The sequence below is a fragment of the Lissotriton helveticus genome, chromosome 1_1 (assembly GCF_964261635.1).
Source record: "Lissotriton helveticus chromosome 1_1, aLisHel1.1, whole genome shotgun sequence".
Lineage (NCBI taxonomy): Eukaryota > Metazoa > Chordata > Amphibia > Caudata > Salamandridae > Lissotriton > Lissotriton helveticus.
The window spans coordinates 391,153,196-391,171,096 of record NC_136057.1 but is presented as its reverse complement, the minus strand read 5'-3'; the positions used below and the strand labels follow the sequence as shown (position 1 = coordinate 391,171,096).

Below are 17,901 nucleotides of genomic sequence, written 5' to 3'. Positions count from 1 at the left end.
GGTAATCAGCGGAACATGAGTAGGTTTTATGACCAAACCATCAGTCTCTAACTCTGCTCTTGGATTTGGAATGATAGCTGCATCCAAACAATGAGCGTACTCCCTACCCACTTCCATTTGTAATTGTTCTAGTTCACTCGTGGATGACCTTGGGTGTACAGTAGCAGCCCTGTTTCTAGGTTCTCTTCTGTACCCCTGAAACACGGCTACCTGTTAGTAACGATCCGAAAGTTAATTTTCCTACGGTTAATATGGAAATGTCTCAAAAATAAATGTTTCCTCATATGCATACAAGGGAATCTGGCTCATGAATGGTACGTGAGGTCCTACTGACGGTCTATGTCATTATGAGCAGCTCATAGACATTAGCAGACCCATAATGTACAACCTCTTTTTTATTATTTATTTTTTAAGAGAACCAAGTTTAAAATAACTCAATGCCAGGAATTGGACAGATTCATTGAAGTACAGAAGCCCTGAAAAGTTCCAGTTTTCGGAATAAAATTTTACTGTGTTCTGGATATGTTTTGAAAAATAAAGAATTGTTTCAAGAAAATCAGAAGCTGTTGATGGATTTAATTAATTGGTGGGAAGGCACAGCGACCAGGGTTTTGCTTTGCTGACATGAATCGTCACAGGACTCCAGTTTGTTATAGAGTTCCTCTCCCAAATATAATATAATATAGTATTATCGCTTTCTGATAGATACATCTGCCGTGTATATTCCTCACCTTGTGAATATCCCCTTGCGTCAGCAACATTCGGAAATTCTTTTTGTAGCCTCGCGCCGACGTGGACTCTGACGTCATAGAGACACGACATCGCTCGCGGCTCCGCTGACGTCACCGACGCCTACAATAGGCCCACGCCGGCGTGATGACATCAGTTCCCTTTTTTCCGCGTCTTCGACGCTAACGATTTCGGGATACTCCGTAGCTTTACTAGTGACTTTGTTGCTATATTTCTTCGATTCTCCATTCTCTGACCTTTTTACTCGGTTGTCATGTCGACAAAGAAACCGGGTTTTAAACCCTGTAGGGAATGTGGGAAGATGTCTGTTACGGACCCACACCAAGACTGTATTTGGTGTCTGAGCTCGGACCACGACGTTGATGGTTGTTCATTGTGTCAAAAGATGAATCCGAAGGCTCTGCGAGAAAGAGAGTCTAAGCTTCTTGTGGCCAAGCTGAAGGCAGATAAAGTTCGAGTGTTTTGAAAGATCTTCTAAGAGGTCGAAGTTGAGATCCAGATCGAGGTCTCGAGAGGCGTCGGCTTCGAAGTCGTCGTCTGATCACGCTTCCAGCTCTCGTAAAAAACATAAGAAGAGGAGGCATGAGTCCCGACGTCATTCGGATGATAAGTCTGGCTCAAGATCGAAATCTCCCAAGAGGATGAAGTCGAAGGTAATTCCTCCACAAGTGTCGGATCAGGAAGATGAGGCCTCGCCTGCGGAGTCAATAGTTCATTCTCCGACTCCGGTTCCCGATCCAACTCCGTCTCCATCTCCGACTCCAGAAGACGCCGGTGGAGTTCCTATTGAGGAAGAGACTTCGACTCCTGTTATTGAAACAGATTCGAACCTACCTCGAGGTCAACCTGAGCATCCACCTTTTCCGGCTCCAGGTCAGGACCCTTCTGCGTTTCTAAACGCTATGTATAGTGTTTTCTCAAGATCATGGTACCCCTCTGGAGCGCCTTCGGGTCCCATGGGTCCAATGGCATTCAATTTGGGTGTTCCTCACTCATATGCCCTGGCACCTTTCATGCCGTATATGCCAGCCCCGACCCCGCTGTGGCAGTACCAGGCTCCACCGAGGTCGACGCCGATATAGACGCCGGCTCGACCGAAGTCGACGACTCCGGCTCCGGCGTCGCCTGCTCCAAGCAAGTCTATGGAACATCCTTCTAAGCCTTTGGATTCGATTCCGACGTCGGCTCCGGCGCCGTCGGATTCGGCAGTGGATCCGGCTACCCCCCTGCGTTTAGCAGAGGTCTAGGAGAGAGGCTCAACCTCTCCTAGAAGAACAGAGATATTGTGAGTCTCATTCCGACTTAGAAGAAGGTGAGCTTGATGGGAGTTATTTTGAGGACCTGGCAGAAGCGAGTGGTCTTGAATTTTCTCCGGAGTGGGCTTTACCATCAGGCCCTGATACACCCTCTAAGGATGTTCAGCCATATCATGTGGTTATGAGAAAGGCAGGTGGACTTTTGGGTTTAACTTTGCCTACTGTCGAATTTAAGTCAAATTTACTAACTAAGGTTCGTCATTCTCCGAACTCTGCTGTGGAACCTTTGCTCCCTTTTAATGATGCTTTAACTGAGCCCATTATGGAAGAAACCTTTTTCTGCTCCTGCAGTTTCGAAAGGTGTGGCTAGGAGGTATAGAGTGGCTCCTGAAGATCCTACCTTTTTGTCATCTCACCCTTCTCCTGAGAGCTTGGTGATTCAGGCAGCATGTTCTAAGAAGTCGGTTGGTGCTTTTCCACAGGTGCCTGGTGACAAAGAGGCTAGAAAGCAGGATCAAGTGGCCAAAAAGACTTTTTCTTCTGCAAGTATGGCATTGAAATCAACTAATGCCACTTGCCTTATGGGTAGATATGTTCATGCACTAATGGACTCTATGCGTTCATTGATCCCTAAGGTTCCAGAAGATAGCAGAAATGACTTTGAGGAAGTTTTATCTGACACTCAAGCTGCAGCTCGTCAGGTCATCCAAAGCGGCCTCGATACTGTGGATTCTGTGGCAAGAATCATGGGCACGGCGGTTGCCACAAGGCGTTCAGCTTGGTTGAAATCATCTGATTTTTCAGCTGCTGTACAGTCTGCTTTGTTGGATCTGCCTTTCGATGGTGAAGGGCTCTTTGGAAAAAAGGCAGACACGGCCTTGGAGAGATTCAAGGATAGCAGGGCAACTGCTAGATCTCTTGGTCTTCAAGTCAGAGGTTCTACGACCAGGAAATTCAGAGGATTTGGTCGCTCTTCCTTTCGTACATTTAGGCAAGGTCAGCAGCAGCAGCAGCAACAACAGCAGCAGCAGAATACCTTGTATAGGTCGTACAGGGGAAAGCAAAGGGCACGTCCTCGAGGGCATCAGGCCTCTTCCTCCTCCAACCCCCCAGCCAGGGAAAAGCAGCCCTAGATCCGCCATTCAGGATCATGTGGGTCTGGTGGGGGGCCGGCTTACACACTTTCTACGGGATTGGGAATCGGTTACATCAGATCTTTGGGTTCTCAATCTCGTAGAAAATGGGTATGCCCTTCCCTTTCGGGAGTTCCCTCCCAATTACCCGCCTTGCCAGGGATATTGCTCAGAGGAACATCTGTTGCTTCTTCAGGAGGAAGTTCTTACTCTATTGAAGAAGGGTGCGATAGAGGTGTTCCCGGAGCAGGAAAGGGGTCAGGGATGCTACTCCCGGTATTTCCTGATACCCAAGAAGGATGGCAGGCTACGTCCAATCCTGGATCTCAGGATCTTGAATTTTTATCTGAAGCAGGAGAAGTTCAAGATGCTCACCCTTGCTCAGGTTCTTCAGGCTCTGCTGGAAGAAGACTGGATGGTGTCGCTCGACTTACAGGATGCGTACTTTCACATCCCGATTCTGAAGTCACACAGGAAGTATCTCAGTTTTACGGTGGGATCACAGCACTATCACTTTGCGGTCCTTCCGTTTGGACTTACTACTGCGCCTCGAGTCTTCACCAAGGTGATGGCAGTGGTGGCGGCGCATCTCAGAAGATCAGGGATTCCTGTATTCCCTTATTTGGACGACTGGCTGATCAAAGCAGAGTCGTCTGAGAGAGTGCTCCATCATCTGCAGGAGACAACCCAGTTGTTGTACAGGTTGGGTTTTTCGATAAATGTACCCAAGTCTCACCTGGTGCCCTCCCAGCGCAACCTGTTAATAGGTGCGGTACTGGACACAACTGTATGTCGTGCATTCCCTCCCCGTCAAAGGATTCGCGACATACAGGAGATGATTCCTTTATTTTACAATGGAGCGGTCGTTCCAGTCCTGAAGGTCCTTCGCCTGCTCGGTCTGATGGCTTCTTGTATTCTGTTGGTCAACCATGCACGCTGGCACATGAGGGCGCTCCAGTGGTGCCTCCGCAGGCAGTGGTATCAGCACAACGGAGATCTCAGGGAGTCAGTGAGGATCTCCAGAGAAGCTGCGGCGGATCTGTCTTGGTGGGGCGTGGAAGGCAACCTGTCTCAGGGGAAGCCTTTTCCGTTGCCTCCTCCGGTGGCCACAGTAATAACGGATGCATCCACTCTAGGGTGGGTTGCTCATCTGGGGGATCTGGAGGTCAAGGGTCTTTGGTCTCCAGAGGAAAGGTTGCTTCACATCAACCTTCTAGAATTGCGGGCGATACGTTTGGCGCTCAAGGCCTTCCTCCCTTCCCTTCGCGGTCGTTCGATCCAGGTCCTGACGGACAACACGACCGCGATGTGGTACATCAACAAGCAGGGAGGAGTGGGGGTCGCAGTGTCTCCGCAGAGAGGCTCTGCGTCTCTGGTCCTGGGTTCAGGACCATCAGATTTGTCTGATGGCAAATCATCTGGCCGGGGTTCTGAACGTTCGTGCGGACAGTCTCAGTCGGCAGTTCTCTGCCGACCACGAGTGGAGGCTTCACCCGGAGGTGGTTCACGACATCTTTCAGATGTGGGGGACTCCTCGGGTGGACCTGTTCGCCACTCGCGAGAATGCTCACTGCCTGTCGTTCTGCAGTCTCCAGTTTCCGATGCAAGGAGCCTTGGGGGATGCGTTTCAGTTGAGTTGGGGAAATCAACTCCTTTACGCGTTTCCTCCCATACCTTTGGTTCCTCAAGTTCTGAGGAAGATTCGCCAAGACCAGGCCCAAGTCATATTGGTTGCCCCGGACAGGCCAAGAAGGGTGTGGTATACAGACCTTCTCCGCCTCTCCTCTCACCCGCCGCTCCGTCTCGGTCGCAGGGCAGACCTCCTCTCTCAGATGGAGGGGCAGGTTCTACACCCCCACCTCCAGACATTACACCTTCATGCCTGGAGATTGAACGGGGCAACCTGAATTACTTTTCCCTCTCGCCTGACGTTGTGGATGTCATTTTATCCGCCAGGCGTGACTCCACTAAGTCTATCTATTCTTATAGATGGTCGAAATTTGTCACGTGGTGTGGGGAAACGTCTATTGACCCTTTGAAAGCCCATTTATCTGTTCTCCAGTTTGCTCTTTCTCTGGCGCAACAGGGGCTTGCTGTTGCCACAGTGAAGGGCTATCTTTCAGCGCTGTCGGCATTTCTCTGCTTGCCTGACCAGCCATCTCTTTTTAAGTCTCCTGTGGTTTTAAGATTTTTGAAGGGCCTCACAAATAAGTTCCCTCCTTCTCCTTTCATTGTGCCTCAGTGGGACTTAAATCTTGTATTGACTTTTTTGATGGGCGCTCCCTTTGAGCCTCTTCACAAATGTCCCATGAGACTTCTTACTCTTAAAACAGTCTTTCTCGTTGCAATAACCTCGGCAAGGAGGGTAAGTGAGCTTCAAGCTCTTAGTTTCAAGCCCCCTTTCTTGACCATTCATGCTGATCGAATGGTTCTTAAGTCCAGGGCTGCTTTTCTGCCTAAGGTGGTAACTCCTTTCCATTTAGGACAGTCCATTACCCTTCCTACCTTCTATCCTCCCCCTCACCCTTCTAAGGAGGAAGAGAGACTACACAGTCTGGACCCCAAAAGGGCGGTGTCTTTTTACTTAGACAGATCCAGAGACTTTCGTTTGGATGACCAGCTCTTTATTGGGTTTGCTGGCTGCAAGAAAGGAAGAGTGGTCCATAAAAGAACCTTGTCGAGATGGATCGTCCTCTGCATAAAGATCTGCTACTCTTTGGCCGGTAAGGAACCACCAGAGGGTATAAGGGCTCATTCTACAAGAGCTAAATCTTCTACCTCAGCATTGGCTAGAGGTGTTCCTGTAGAGGATATTTGCAGGGCCGCGACTTGGTCTGCCCTCCACACTTTCGCAAAGCATTACTGCTTGGATTCCGAGGTGAGGAGGGACGACCACTTCGCGCGTTCTGTCCTCCAGGATTTTCTGGTTTAGAAGAGTGGACACCCTCCTCCGGGAGTGGGGACTGCTGTGGGACTCTATTCACAAGGTGAGGAATCCACACGGCAGATGTATCTATGAGAAGAACAAGTTACTTACCTTCGGTAACGCTTTTTCTGGTAGATACAATATCTGCCTGTGGATTCCTCACTGATCCACCCGCCTCCCCGTTGTCCACTCTTCTATACCAGAGTTACTGTAATGTAATGTATATATATTTTGTTGTCATGGAAATGTTTCTATTGCTTTCCTGCATTTGCTTTACACTGTGTGTTTTGCCCTTACTATTGTGTACTGTGTATACTGTATACCTTTCTACTGTCATTGGTCCGTCCGTGTGCCTCGATGGCACGGAACAAAGGCAGGAACTGATGTCATCAAGCCGGCGTGGGCCTATTGTAGGCGTCTGTGACGTCAGCGGAGTCGCGAGCGATGTCGTGTCTCTATGACGTCCGAGTCCACGTCGGCGCGAGGCTACAAAAAGAATTTCCGAATGTTGCTGACGCAAGGGGATATTCACAAGGTGAGGAATCCACAGGCAGATATTGTATCTACCAGAAAAAGCGTTACCGAAGGTAAGTAACTTGTTCTTTAGGTCTTATGATGGTTAACATGGGGGAATGGGCCTCATATTTCATAAACAACTAAATACAACTTTTATGTGTGGCTCAATTCACCATAGGACCTTTATTTTTTCCTTTGAAACTGTAATCTCCTTGCGTCTGTTAAGGATCTTCGGTCCCCAAAGCAAGGCAAAGCACACATCAAACCATAATGCAGATGTTCCTTGAATTAGTGATTTGGCTATGGATTTCAATACTGTAATAAGCAGGGGTGGCAAATAAGCTCATGGGGAGTGAGAGGAGACGACCTTCAAAAATATCGACCCAAGAACACTTTTTCTACAGAAGCAGCCCCTTTTCATAACACCTTGTCTCTGGTACAGAGGTGCTTCAGAGCTTGGAGCAGACACAGACACTTAAGGCATTAATGCGAACAAGAAAAATGATTGTTATAAGTTGAAATAGACAAACATTATTCAAGACAACTTGGATTAATCTTACACATTTGATTATTATTGAATTTTGTATAATATATGAAGTCAGTTGTGAACAAAAAACATAGTCTGTTTTTTCCACGTTTCCCTATGTTTGTCTTGTGACTGTAGCAGCAGAAACGACTACTCCCTGAGTTACAAAAGTGTGTGGCAGCAGGCAGTGGAGTGAAAAGTGAAAGCCTTGGTACCAGCGTTTCGACTGGTGAGTTTATATACTAAATAGCAGACAGATTAATGTTATTCCTTTTCTGATATCCTTCCCTGTACTCTGAACCATATGGGTTTGTGAGTTGCACTATAATTTTGATAACTTGGTAAGGTGGAACAAAGGGTCTGTTTTGAATCCAGTCACCCTAGAGTTAAAATTGATTAGCCATCTGATCATTTTTTTTGAGCCACGGTTTTTGTTTTTGCTACACCTGCTTTCTTTTGTTGCACCTTTTTTCTACCATCAATTCATCTACAATTGCGTATATTTTTAAATAAATACTTCCGTTCAGCTTTCGCACCAAAGTGTGTCCAGAGATGTTAAGTTTCAACTCCATGCTTGTTTTTTATTACCACTTCATTCTTTATCGTGCCTGTAAAAGTAATCCAATAGTTGTAACTGAAACTAATGCCTTTGCATAGGTGTTCCTGCCGACTGATATCAGCTCAAGACTTTGCTTACAGTGCTGCCATCATGGTATACTCTGATATATTGCACCAAATCAGCTTTGATCCTTTTAAGACAGTTGATCAAAGCATGTACATGAATGGAAACCCATTGGGCTCTTGCTTCAATTCTCCAAAGCATAATGAATTACCATTGAATTGTTTCTTTTAGACAATAGGTTCTGAGAGTTGGTGTCTGTGACCATGATCTGCCTAAACCCAAATCCAGGGCTCCATTTTGCCTTTTGTCAAAGGAGCCGATGACTCCCAAGCTAAAAATGTTGTGATAATTAAACAATTTTGTCGCACGCCCAGTCCGGCCCCCCTCGCACGCCCAGTCCGGCCCCCCTCGCACGCCCAGTCCGGCCCCCCTCGCACGCCCAGTCCGGCCCCCCTCGCACGCCCAGTCCGGCCCCCCTCGCACGCCCAGTCCGCCCCCCCTCGCACGCCCAGTCCGCCCCCCCTCGCACGCCCAGTCCGGCCCCCTCGCACGCCCAGTCCGGCCCCCCTCGCACGCCCAGTCCGGCCCCCCTCGCACGCCCAGTCCGGCCCCCCTCGCACGCCCAGTCCGGCCCCCCTCGCACGCCCAGTCCGGCCCCCCTCGCACGCCCAGTCCGGCCCCCCTCGCACGCCCAGTCCGGCCCCCCTCGCACGCCCAGTCCGGCCCCCCTCGCACGCCCAGTCCGGCCCCCCTCGCACGCCCAGATCTTTGTTCCCCCCTCGCACGCCCAGATCTTTGTTCCCCCCTCGCACGCCCAGATCTTTGTTCCCCCCTCGCACGCCCAGATCTTTGTTCCCCCCTCGCACGCCCAGATCTTTGTTCCCCCCTCGCACGCCCAGATCTTTGTTCCCCCCTCGCACGCCCAGATCTTTGTTCCCCCCTCGCACGCCCAGATCTTTGTTCCCCCCTCGCACGCCCAGATCTTTGTTCCCCCCTCGCACGCCCAGATCTTTGTTCCCCCCTCGCACGCCCAGATCTTTGTTCCCCCCTCGCACGCCCAGATCTTTGTTCCCCCCTCGCACGCCCAGATCTTTGTTCCCCCCTCGCACGCCCAGATCTTTGTTCCCCCCTCGCACGCCCAGATCTTTGTTCCCCCCTCGCACGCCCAGATCTTTGTTCCCCCCTCGCACGCCCAGATCTTTGTTCCCCCCTCGCACGCCCAGATCTTTGTTCCCCCCTCGCACGCCCAGATCTTTGTTCCCCCCTCGCACGCCCAGATCTTTGTTCCCCCCTCGCACGCCCAGATCTTTGTTCCCCCCTCGCACGCCCAGATCTTTGTTCCCCCCTCGCACGCCCAGATCTGTGTTCCCCCCCGCACGCCCAGATGTTTTTTCCCCCCCGCACGCCCAGATGTTGTTTCCCCCCCGCACGCCCAGATGTTTGTTTCCCCCCCGCACGCCCAGATGTTTGTTCCGCCCCCCACCCCCCCCCCCCCCCCCGCACGCCCAGATGTTTGCTTCCCCGCACGCCCAGGTCTTTCCCCGCCCTCCCCCCCCCTCCCCCCACGCCCAGTTGGTCTGAACTATGAGATTTACACACCGCACTGGGCGGCTGAGATGCCAGCCTGCACTCGTGAGGTACAAGCTAAACCTTACTCAAACAACTCCTTGAAGATACTTCTGACAGGGAGACATTCATCATAGTTATAATAGCAACAACATGGTGTATACAATAGAGATAAACTTTGTTAAGAACGAAGGTCTTTGAGTTTACAGCCCTGAGAAAGTCGTAGGGTGGCTTAAACAAAGACGTAACAAATGTTGCCTGGCGCTAATCGATTAAAGACCAGATTTGATGAATCTGAAAACTGCTGGATTACTTTCTTTTGGACTATAGAATCGCATGTGCTCAGAGTTCTTGTTTCAATTGATGGTCATTTGGTGATGCGGGTTGACATCCCTACTCTTTGGAGAACTGAATTGATAGTTCCATAGTAGTTTCAATTTGAGCAATTTTCCAGTGCTCCTGTTTTCCCTTAATTTAACAACAACAAGAGGCCCCAATTTAGTCAGCAGGGACCTTGGGGAACATACTTTTTTTCAAACAACATTGGTCCCAAGCATAGGAGAGTTTCAGAACAAAATAAAATAGACAGTCAATCTATATTTAGAGAGACATGTCCAGCCGGACAGTGGTCTTTCAGAGATTTTACTCAAAATTCATGTATCTAAATCACACAAAGTACCTTCCAACGATCAGCCAGTGTGGAACACAAGCCTGTGCCCAGCACTTACAAAACAGGTACATAAGGTTGATGTAGACAGCAAAGAAGGGCTTTATAAGGCAAAGCAAGTTACTCTACCAACAATACAATTGTACAGAGTATCACAACTAAGCACTTTACAACACATAGTAATCACAGTTTAGTTTCAGTGCTTGAAAAGTCGACGGCGTTTCGGGCCCCTAGTAAATCACAGGGTCCATCATCAGGACAATTACAATGAAAAGCCTTAAAGTAATGTAGCCTCTAAATGCCTAAAGGGGGAAATTTTGCACATTTAGTTGCACGAACTACGTTTACAAGAATAGAAAAGTGACTTGTGGTGACCAGTGTGTGGCGCGACACTGGTAAGGTGTAAGAGAGTGATGGACACGACAGCCTTAGTGGGGTTGCAATGCTGCTGCTTAGGTGGGAAGTGCGAGAAATAAAGCTATCCCACGTTTATGTGTGGAATTACCAGAGGGAGTAGCACTGTACTTGTGCTAAACGAAAATAAATAGTGAAAGTGATGAAAAGGCGGACTTTGTGGTCGAGCCCGTCGTGAATTTATACACAATACCGCAGTAATAGCAGGGTCGAGTGCCCTGGGGCAATCGGCGGCGGGGAAAGAATCATACGCGTGAGCTGACAAAGCGGGGTGAATTACGAGTGACAGATTACCGGAGTGCCTCGAAGGGTAGATGCCGAATGGTTTGGAGGAAAAGGGTTGCGGATAAAAACGTCCACCCTAAGGAAACAGAATTGGATATTAAGTGGTGCGGCCAGCGTGTCAGGGACCCGCGGGTGATAAAAGGAAGGAGAAATTCTTACCACAATCAGGCGGCGGGAGCCGCGAAACTAAGTGGTATTCGTCGGCAGCCAGGGGACCTGGGGGCAAGAATAGGGATTCAGGATTGGGAAATTGCGGGGAAAAAAGGGCGTGCAGGCCGGTGATCAACTGAGTAAATTTACCGGGTTAGTCGGTAAAGGATCTCGCTTCCTGGCGTGCTCAAGGAGGAGTGGCGAGGCAAGCTATATAATTACTTGCGATTGGTCCAAAGGAAGGAGGGGGCATAAAAGAAAAGGACCGCCGCACATGCCATCTTGGGTCAGTGAAGGGGGGGAGGCAGGGCATAAAAAATAGTAATAATAAAGAAGTGGTGAAGTGGAAGACCAGTGAGCTGCTTAAAGAAGAGCTTATAAACATTACAATTGAGACCCAGTATTTACAACAGAGTACACATATTACTGATTCAGAACCCAATTTTAGATCAGAGCAGTCCATTTATCTTGTAGGTTGAGACCAGAGTTAAGACTATCAGTCTTCAGAATCCATTTAAGCTCCTCTCTGTTCAAGAGGCGGTTGAGGTCCCCACCTCTGGGTGGGATGATTTGAGAAATTATGGTCCACCGAATATCATTCTCCGAGTGTCCTTTTTCCAAAAAGTGTTCCACCAATGGGGCCTTGGGTGTTTTGCACCGAATGCGACTCCGATGTTGGGATATCCTCAGCTTAATTTTCTGCTTAGTTTGGCCAACGTATATCATGTCGCATGGGCAGAGAATGGCATACACAATATTTTGGCTGTTACAATTTGTGAATGTTTTTAATACATTTCCCACATTTTTATACACAAATTCTTTACACACACACATATATATAATGTGTGTATATATGTGTGTATATATATATATATATGTGTGTAATATATATATATATGTGTATATATATATATATATATATATGTGTGTGTACCCATTATAGGTAGTAGGCTGAACAGTACCCCAATACAATTACTGTGGGAGTGGGGGTTCAGCCAAACCAAGTAAATTCTATAATTAGCATTTACTCGAAGTGTATTCACAAAACCTAAAATCAAGGAGTCTGTCAAATTCGAAATTTTAAATCACTTCACTTTCAATTTTATATTTAAATAATCACATTTGCACTTACATAATTTTTAGACATTCATGTATTAACATGCATACAGAAGTTATCAACAGTGCCAATCGGCCTAAATAACAATATAAAGAGGATCAGGCTGTAGTCTGAAAGAAATATAAACGAAAATGTAATTGAGCATTCACAGTATTTTACTAGGATGTATCAATAGCTTAAAATTTCAATTATTAGTAAAATTTAGGCCCAGTATTTTTAGGTCTCGTCCTATTAATCGCGCAAGCGATAATAGGACGAGAGTATTGAGGGCAAAACAAGCTCTGAAACCACCAGGCGGATTACATCGAGTGCATGTGCTCGTGAACGCGCTTACCATTTGCTCCCCGAGCCACCTGCCTCCGAGAGCTTCACTTCAAAGGCATCCGCTCCCCCGCTTCACACTTTTCACGGCCTCGCATTCCCCCCCCCCCCCTCCCCACAGCAATGCCAAAGTAAAGTAAAGTCCACATTTGTAAAGCGCACAATCACCCGTAAGGGTCTCTAGGCGCTCGGGGGCCGTCGGGAAGATTAAGCGAGCTATTGCCCAGAGTCACATGGTGCTGGGCTGACCTGCCGCCGGAGCTGGGGATCGAACCGTGGTCCCCAGATTCCAGCGTCAGTCGCCCTGGCCGCGGCGCCACACCTCTTCCCAAGAGCTTGTTTGATTACACTAGCTCAACCAATGCTTTATTTTCTTGCCAGTCTTCACCAACACCAGGCTTCTAAAAGACTCCCAACTACCTGCTTGTTGCTTCTGCTCCTTACTCTATTTTTCACCACCACCTTCACTTTTATTTGTTAGTTTTCCTTCACCCCAGACTTTTTACCGATCGTCTCCTCATGAAGGCTGCCGTTTTCAGTTTCTTGGCTGCCTCTAGCCCCACTCCCATGCCACCGTCCCCGGTTCTTTCCTCCCCCTTTCTTTGCCGTAACTGTGTCCCCACCACCCCAGCCCCTTGCAGACACCCCCATTGCCTCGCCAGCTTGTTAGCTGCTTCTTGAATGAGTAACTCCAGTCCGGTATCTTGTGAGCGCCGCAGGATAAATCTTGGCTCTGGGAGAGGAGCCCCTTTGTTCCAAAGGCAATACTCTGCAGCTTGTTTCAGGCCCTGGCAGGGCTCCGGGCCAGGATTCCAGTTCAAACAACCCTTGTGTGCCAGCAGTCTGTATGTGATGAAGTCGGGGGTACTGCAGTTCATGTGAGCCAGGCGCTGCGGCATGCACATAGCACACCACAAGCCTCTGCATCAGACTTCAAAGGATTGAGCCCGCCCCCGCCACAGCAATCCCGAGAGCTTATTTTCAGAGGGTCTGACATCTGCGATTCTCTGCAGTGCCCCTCTTTTCTCCACTGTGTTGACTGACGCATGCCATGACCCTGCACATTTTGCCTTTCTTTTCTTTTTGCAGATGCTGTTAGGCATCGGGAACAGTAAGCAGATTTTTATTACTTTTACCTATGCTATTGAGCATCAGCAAAAATGATTTAACGGAGCCAAAAGGCCGGGTAACGGCTTTCAAAGGAAATACTTTTTTTTATTTATTTTTTCTGTGCTCGGGGCAGGTGTGACGTCACTGTTGCTCAATCTGCATCTAATTGTAGAGCACAGTATAGAAACGGTGGTCATGTGTCGGATGAATTCACATGTTCTCTTTTATCTGAAGAGCATACTTCAATCAGAATATGCGCCGTGCCTTGCAATAGTCCAGGATGTGCCAGCATTGAAGGTTATGAGGGCTCTGCCTGTTGGCATGTTTCGCCGCTAAAATTGATTTGATTATACAGTCTAATTATTGCTCATCCTAGCCCCACGTCCTCGTGCTCAGTGTTGTACTGGAAAATGTTAATCCACTGTTACATTGTACAATATCCCGTTTAAGTGATGCCACAAATAAACTTTGCTGAACAGATGGGTTGTGAAAACTGAGCTTGTAAGCTTTGTTTTAGCGGTCTGTTTTTCTCAGATTTTCTTTTCTTTTGCATTTTTATATCTGGTGTTCCTTTTTGATACATTTCTGTAAGCCGTTTGCATTAAGAGTTATACTAGTGACCATTGGTAACATGAGGGAAATCTGTGACCAAAATTCCTTGATGGGCAGCTAGAGGCTGGGATTTCTACCCTGGGTATATGAGATTGGAGGTATGCTAAACCCCACAATAGCAATTATTTGCTCAGTTTTTAGCGGTTTTTCGAGTGGAGAAGTTCAGGCTACGAGTGGTTTTAGTGATTCTCCGATGGCAATTTATGTACTGAACTGCAAACGTAATCTGAAATATAAGCACTAACAGTTGGTAAAATCGAGGGAATGCTAAAAACTAATTTACAAAAGCTTTTCATTAGATGCTTTTCACCCAAAACGTCACAATTGTAGTATACTCAAGGCCTTGCTAGATTTCGATCCGGATAGAACATGAACCCTACTATAATCCGAGAAAATATTCCTAGAGCTCCGATATGATAAAGCTGGCATAATTCGTCACATCACTGTCTTGCATCAAATGGGCCAAGTGGAAATTTATGCAGGTCAAGTAGATTTACCACCCTTTGAACAAGCAAATGAATCATGGGCCTATATTGTTCACTGTTTGAATGAACCAGATGTTTTTGTTACCCCAGACTTATACCCAGTAAGTGTGTAAAGAAGATACTGCCTCACTTAGCCACAACATCTGAAACTTTGATGCTTCAATCGTCTTACTAAAATTCTCAAGTGCTGGGCTGAGAGCCCTGACAACATGGATCTCAGGAGTAGGAGGAGACAGTTGGCTTCACTCCAGAGCCTTCACCAGCCAATGCAGTAGAGAAAACCTTCCTATTTTCTAAAAAGGCACAACCGAAGAAATGGTCCCCTAACTCAAGACTGTAGGAAAGGCTTAAAGGAGGTTGGATAGCCAATTATATTAGTTTGTGCAATACCTAGGACACTGAAGGTTGTGCAGATAGCAGAACATTAATATTAGGAATCATACTGTCAAGCATGACTGCTATCATATGACTGCATTGTGCTGAGAAGGATCTTCTGCATTAAGATATCATCACAGCACCACCACAGCATCACTCAGGGACATCACAACATCACTATGCGCTACCACAGCATCACTGAAAACCACAGCATCACTCAGCGCCACCACAGCATCAATCTGTGCAACCATTCAACACCTGTTTCAAATATGTTCTCTCAATGTTTCAAGCTTTATTACAAATGTCACAAAAAGATGTTAATATTTCACTTCTGTTCTTGGATTTTCGTCACAATAAAATACACTGAACATAATCTTCACAAAAGTTATTTACAAAAGTTTAAGCTATTGCCATTATAAATTACAATCATTTTTATTTAAGTATTAATTATTAAAAAAAATTAAAAGCCATTATTTGTAATATCAATACATCTAAGTCACGTAAATACAACACATATTGCATTACAAATGCTATAGGTGTCACATTTGCGAAAGTTATAACTATTGGCATTGTAAATGACAAAGCTATTAATTTCGCTATTTTCAAAACCAACCCATAAATAAAAAATGTGTCATTTACAATACCAATAGCTCAAACTTTCCTAATGCGAGACCTATTGCATTCCAAATGCTTGTTATACTATCTGCACTCATACGAACGAACAAGGCTAGTTATAATGGAGAGGAAGTTAGACATTCAGACCATGACAGTAGCAGTTCATCTGATGATCAACAAAACTCTGATTGGATTTCAGCAAAACAACCAAGTCCAGAATAGGTTCGGAGAGACTTTGGTCTTTGTATGTACTTTGTATGTTGTCCCCACACATGAAGAGAGAAGGAGGGTGGATACAACGGGCAAAACAGTAAGTGTTTTTGCTGGTAAGCTAATAGTATGACAGGCAGCTGTGGAAGTACATTGCCCATTATGTTGATATGGTAATAGAGGACTGAGATTAGCAAAAACTTATCTTGGAAGTCTGTGGACACACACAAGAAACCAATATTACCACCCACATTGAGAGAAGCGATGATGGCGCTTTTGAAACCAGAGAAAGACCCGAAAATACTTGATAAGTTAATAGCCAAACGTTTGAAACCTTTGATGACTAATATTATACTTTCGGACCAATCAGGGTTTATAACTCATCACATCATGGGAAAAAGGGAGAGGGGTTGGCCTAACGGCTAAGGCGCTCGACCTCGGACCTGGGGATTCTGGGTTCGAGTCTCGTTAACGACGCCAAAAACCTCCTGTGATTCTGGGCAAATCACTTAATCTCCCCGTGCCTAAAAAAATGAAAGTGTGTCCTCATGCAACGTAACTGGTGCTATGTAAAGCGCTCTGATACATGATTCGGTTCGGGTCTAGTTCGCGCTATATAAAACTCTGCAAAAAAAAAAAAAAGAAAATTGATTAGTCCCAGAGGGACTAAATCTATTAGTAACACCCAACCGACTTTGTTGAATTACTTAACTGGAGCAGTGGATGCCATAGATAAGCAGATACTGACGGTAGAAGAGTCAATTCTGGGATCTTCCTCTGGGCTAAGCCAGGAGTCTTTAAACCATAAAGATCCCACACAGCCGAACTTGGGGGAAAGAGCATGTCACTGCAAATGGCTGCATCCAACCAACAACTGATGATTTGCTACATATTAGTAATGAGTCCCTAACGCAACCACCCCCGAAAAAGCAAAAAAAAAACAAATAAAGGATCGGGGGACCTCAATTATCTAAACAAGACAATGAAGTAGCAGTGGTTCATGTGTTAAGCCAACCATCTGAGAGAGTAAATGTCCCCTCAAAGACCTCGAAAGGTTACCAACCGAAAAAACAATCAAAGCAAAAGTCTAGAACATCTGGTAAAAAATCTGTCACTCTGTCTGAATCACAATCCGAATTACAAAACCTTACTTCCCTAGTGGAAAGACTGGACCTATATATAAGGGTCAGGTTAGATCAGCTCTCATCCAGAATGACTAGCGTAGAAAACCTTTTAAATAACAAAATTAAAATAGCTGACATGGCACCAATACCAACTTCCAGCCTAAATAACTGTGTGAAAACCTGGCCAAATTCTTCTTTGGAAAGGTGGAAAAGATCTTCTAATCCCTAGACAACCAAGTCAGGACTGATGCCCCAGAAATAAACCCAGAAACTGATAGGAAATTGGAAAAATGACTTATTTCACCCCAATCCATGAGGAGGAGGTAGCGACCCGGCTACAAAGGATAAAATCAGGCTCCCCTCATGACCCCTGCCCAGCCACTATTGCAAGATTAGAACCCTCTACCATTGCCGCAGGACTCACCCCACTGTTCAATGTCATGCTGGATAGCGGGGAATTTCCCTCACGGTGGAAACAAGCATCCATTCTGCCCCTTCATTAAAAGAAATCTAATCTTGACGTGACCGACCTGAACAACTATCGGCCGATCGCCAGGTTACCCCTTCCAGCCAAAATCATGGAGGGCATACTAAACACGCAGCTGAGCACCTTCCTGGGGACAGGAGAACGACTGGATCCATCTCAGCATGGATTCCGGGCGAGGCAAAGCACGGAATCGGCACTGATCAAGTCAGCCGAAGACATAAGAATAGTGATGGACGCAGGTGGTAGAGCCTCCCTGATCCTGCTGGATTTGTCTGCGGCCTTCGACACGGTCCACCACAAGTTACTGGTGGACCGGTTGGAGGCCTGTGGGATTCAAGGAAAGGCACTTAAGATCTTGCAGGCCTTGCTATCCAGCAGGACCCAGACAGTGGCCCTAGGGGACTTTGAATCAGACCCATTTGTGCTCCCTGCGGAGTTCCCCAGGGGTCCTCCCTGAGTCCGACCCTTTTTAACGTGTACGTTTCTACCCTGGCGCCAGTTATTAGATCCTTTGTATTTAATTATACGCAGACGACACACAGATTGTGGTGTCGCTGCTTCCGGGTGAAACAGAAAGCACGGCAGATAGGTTCAGAGGTTGCATGAGGGAGGTCAGCAACTGGATGGCAGAAAA

The 17,901-nt window shown here is 47.0% G+C and overlaps 1 protein-coding gene across 8 annotated transcripts in view; it reads left to right on the top strand.

The window, feature by feature from the left end:
- Window positions 1-17,901, top strand: part of FOXM1 (forkhead box M1) — a 260,165-nt gene that overhangs the window by 130,590 nt on the left and 111,674 nt on the right. For all 8 annotated transcript variants that reach the window (XM_078673734.1, XM_078673736.1, XM_078673729.1 and 5 more), the window contains one exon: window positions 7,246-7,336. In XM_078673734.1, the coding sequence (XP_078529860.1) occupies window positions 7,246-7,336 (91 nt within the window). The remainder of the gene's footprint in view (window positions 1-7,245; window positions 7,337-17,901) is intronic.